Source organism: Dendroctonus ponderosae, unplaced genomic scaffold (genome assembly GCF_020466585.1).
Source record: "Dendroctonus ponderosae isolate FM_Combo_2020 unplaced genomic scaffold, Dpon_F_20191213v2 Dpon_F_20191213_4, whole genome shotgun sequence".
Taxonomy (NCBI): domain Eukaryota; kingdom Metazoa; phylum Arthropoda; class Insecta; order Coleoptera; family Curculionidae; genus Dendroctonus; species Dendroctonus ponderosae.
Genome location: NW_026018611.1, coordinates 1,009,745 through 1,012,301, shown reverse-complemented (window position 1 = coordinate 1,012,301; position 2,557 = coordinate 1,009,745). Strand labels below are relative to the sequence as shown.

General features: G+C 45.5%; 1 protein-coding gene across 4 annotated transcripts in view; it reads left to right on the top strand.

Moving 5' to 3' along the window:
* The first annotated feature begins 1,081 nt into the window (after positions 1 to 1,081).
* Positions 1,082 to 2,557, top strand: part of LOC109540001 (Krueppel-like factor 5) — a 36,914-nt gene continuing 35,438 nt past the window's right edge. Inside the window, exons 1-2 of one of the 4 annotated variants that reach the window (XM_048665530.1) lie at positions 1,082 to 1,291; positions 2,214 to 2,410. In XM_048665530.1, the coding sequence (XP_048521487.1) occupies positions 2,399 to 2,410 (12 nt within the window). In that variant the 5' untranslated portion in view covers positions 1,082 to 1,291; positions 2,214 to 2,398. Of the gene's footprint in view, positions 1,292 to 1,524; positions 1,693 to 2,213; positions 2,411 to 2,557 lie in introns of those variants that run through there. The other 3 variants (XM_019908117.2, XM_019908119.2, XM_048665531.1) reach the window with 3 other exon arrangements.

Below are 2,557 nucleotides of genomic sequence, written 5' to 3'. Positions count from 1 at the left end.
GAGCCACAGAATTCGTTTTGGCATCGTTGGATAGAGAATTGAAAAGTCGATTCAGTCGTAACAACGTGAGTGAGGAAATTCGAGTAGTTTTGACCGAGAAAGCGAAATTTAAATATCAGACTACGTGCAAGATTATGCTAAAATTCCATGTTTTCCGCCCCGCTTTTGCTCATATCTCGGAGGCGGAGGTGCCATAGTGATTCTCTGATTAACCGACGATTAGTTTGCGACGGTGCAACGCATTTTTTTTTAAACTCCGGTTAAGATATAATCAGTGTTTAGCTAATCAGTGTTTAAAGCGAAAACGTTGCAACCGTGGAGTGGACGCCAGCCCCCTCTAGTGAGCGTTACCGACACCTGATGCATTCGCATTGCTGGTTGCCTATGGGCAACCAACCAATCTACAAGTTACCGATAAAAGTCAGGATAGTGTTTAGCTAGTTTGTGCCTTGATGTCAGGTTTACTCAATAAAGTAACTGTTTCAGTACAAAATGGATGTATAGTTTTTGGCAGCGCTGGCGGCCACCAGCAATGGGGGGGGGTGAAATATGGCGCACCAATAGAGAAGACAAACAGACAGCGTTAAAAAACGTTTCTTTTGTCCTTTAAAATTTGTGGTATCAAGTGATTATTTTGCAATAAAAAACTCTGCTTGAACTTTGATGACAACTGTCACTGTCATTCTAACAGGACAAAGGAAACGTTTTTTAACGCTGTCTGTTTGTCTTCTCTATTGGTGCGCTATATTTTACCCCCACCATTGCTAGTGCGCGCCAGCGCGCGCCATCTGTTGAGTCGATCGCGTCAGATTAGTCAGAAGGTCGGCAAGGTTTGCATCAATTGTCACCAAAGTCAAATTCGGTGCGTCACATTTGCCTCCTCTCCACGATTAGAGCCAATAATGATGTTGACGTAAACTGAACTTTCAGTGTTGTAAAACAAAACGAAAAATTTGGCCGAAAACGACAAAAAAAAATTTGTGTGGCAAAAGTTGGAATTTTATTGACCAGTCCCGGTAGATCCTAGACTTGGGCGCCGCCGCTAGAATGACGGGGGGCGCCGTGCCGGTGTGCCTTATGCTGCGTCGCGGTGCGCGCCAGTCGTTGCCGCGCCGCCAGCGACGTTGCCACACCGGCGCCGACGCCGTGCACACCCGACGTCGACGACACGCGCCGCACATGATCTAGCCGAATTGTTTTTGTTTTCGGGCGCCGTTTTCGTTGTTAGTCCGCAATTTGCCAGTTGATCAAAAGCCAGTTTATGTAGGATTCCCTAGATTTAACTCTTAAGGTTTGTATCATTTTACTAGCTACTACTGGTGATGGTTTGAAGGGCGAATTCCCGAAAAAAGTATCAACTTGCACGAAAAAAAATTGACAAAAATTCAGAAACGCACGAGCAAAAAAATCGACGGTATGGTTTGCACAGCCACCCGTCAGACCTGCACTATTTACATCACAAATTCATCCAAGAAACGCGTGGCAGAAGCGATAAGCGCGATGAGATACGTTATCTTTCACTGTTGTCAAATATGCCAAAGATCATCTCGTAATAGTCTGGCGGAAACTGCGATCCACCACACCCTGCCGGCTGGATGCAAGCGAAACGTCGCCTCGCCAAATGAGTGATCGGAATGTGCAAAGTGCAATTTGTGAGCAGGTTTTTCCGCTGCCTGGACGCCCTGAAGTTAGGTATTGTTGTTTTTGTTGTTGTTGTTCACTCATTGAATCACGCTGTCAAAACAGTGACAGCAAACGCCAAAAAAAATTGACAGTTGCTTGAACGCCTGTCAAAGCGACGGCTCCTGCCAGTGGGTATCGAGCTCAAAGTGTGTCATTCGGGACTTTTCACCTTGCCAGTTCCACTCGAATCGGCTGCTTGAACTTCAAGGTGAAGTTTATGAATTATTAACGCGTGTCACCACAAATAACCGCTTTTATCGTGTAATATGCTAAATGTTTCGCAAATATTACGTTAAACCGAGCAGTGGGCACAAATCCGGGACGCTACGCCCCTGATACGGCGCCAATCACCCTGTATATGGACGTTGACGGAAAAAGTCAAACAAACCCAATGCAAACGCGATGATGAACATGTTGAATCACAGATTTAAAAAAGTGATGTAGTTCCAGTGGCTGTTGACTGTTGGTTACAGCCACTTCCTGGCTGTTTTCGATGCAATCGCTAACTGAGCGCTGTTTTTCTGTTTCAGATTAGGCCAGTATTCCCAGTCCGCCCAGGACGCCAGTATAGGTTAAGCGAAAAGTCGGGAACATCGCAGGATTTTGACGAGTTTTCAATAGTGCGCGCGCGTTATTCGAAAACTTACCGATATTGACAGTTGGACAAGCGACAGGACACTGCAAGCTGACAGCGGCGGTTTAGATCGGGATTCTTATGGTTTTCATGGTGAGTTTTTGCAAAATCACTTTCAACCTGTCACTGTTTTGTGCGAGGAGCGGCTAATTGTAGCCCCCTTGGAATACATTGTTGCCAGATTTCAGCTGATTTGAGGCGTTATTATAGAAAGAGAGAGAGAGAAAATGAGAAAGATAT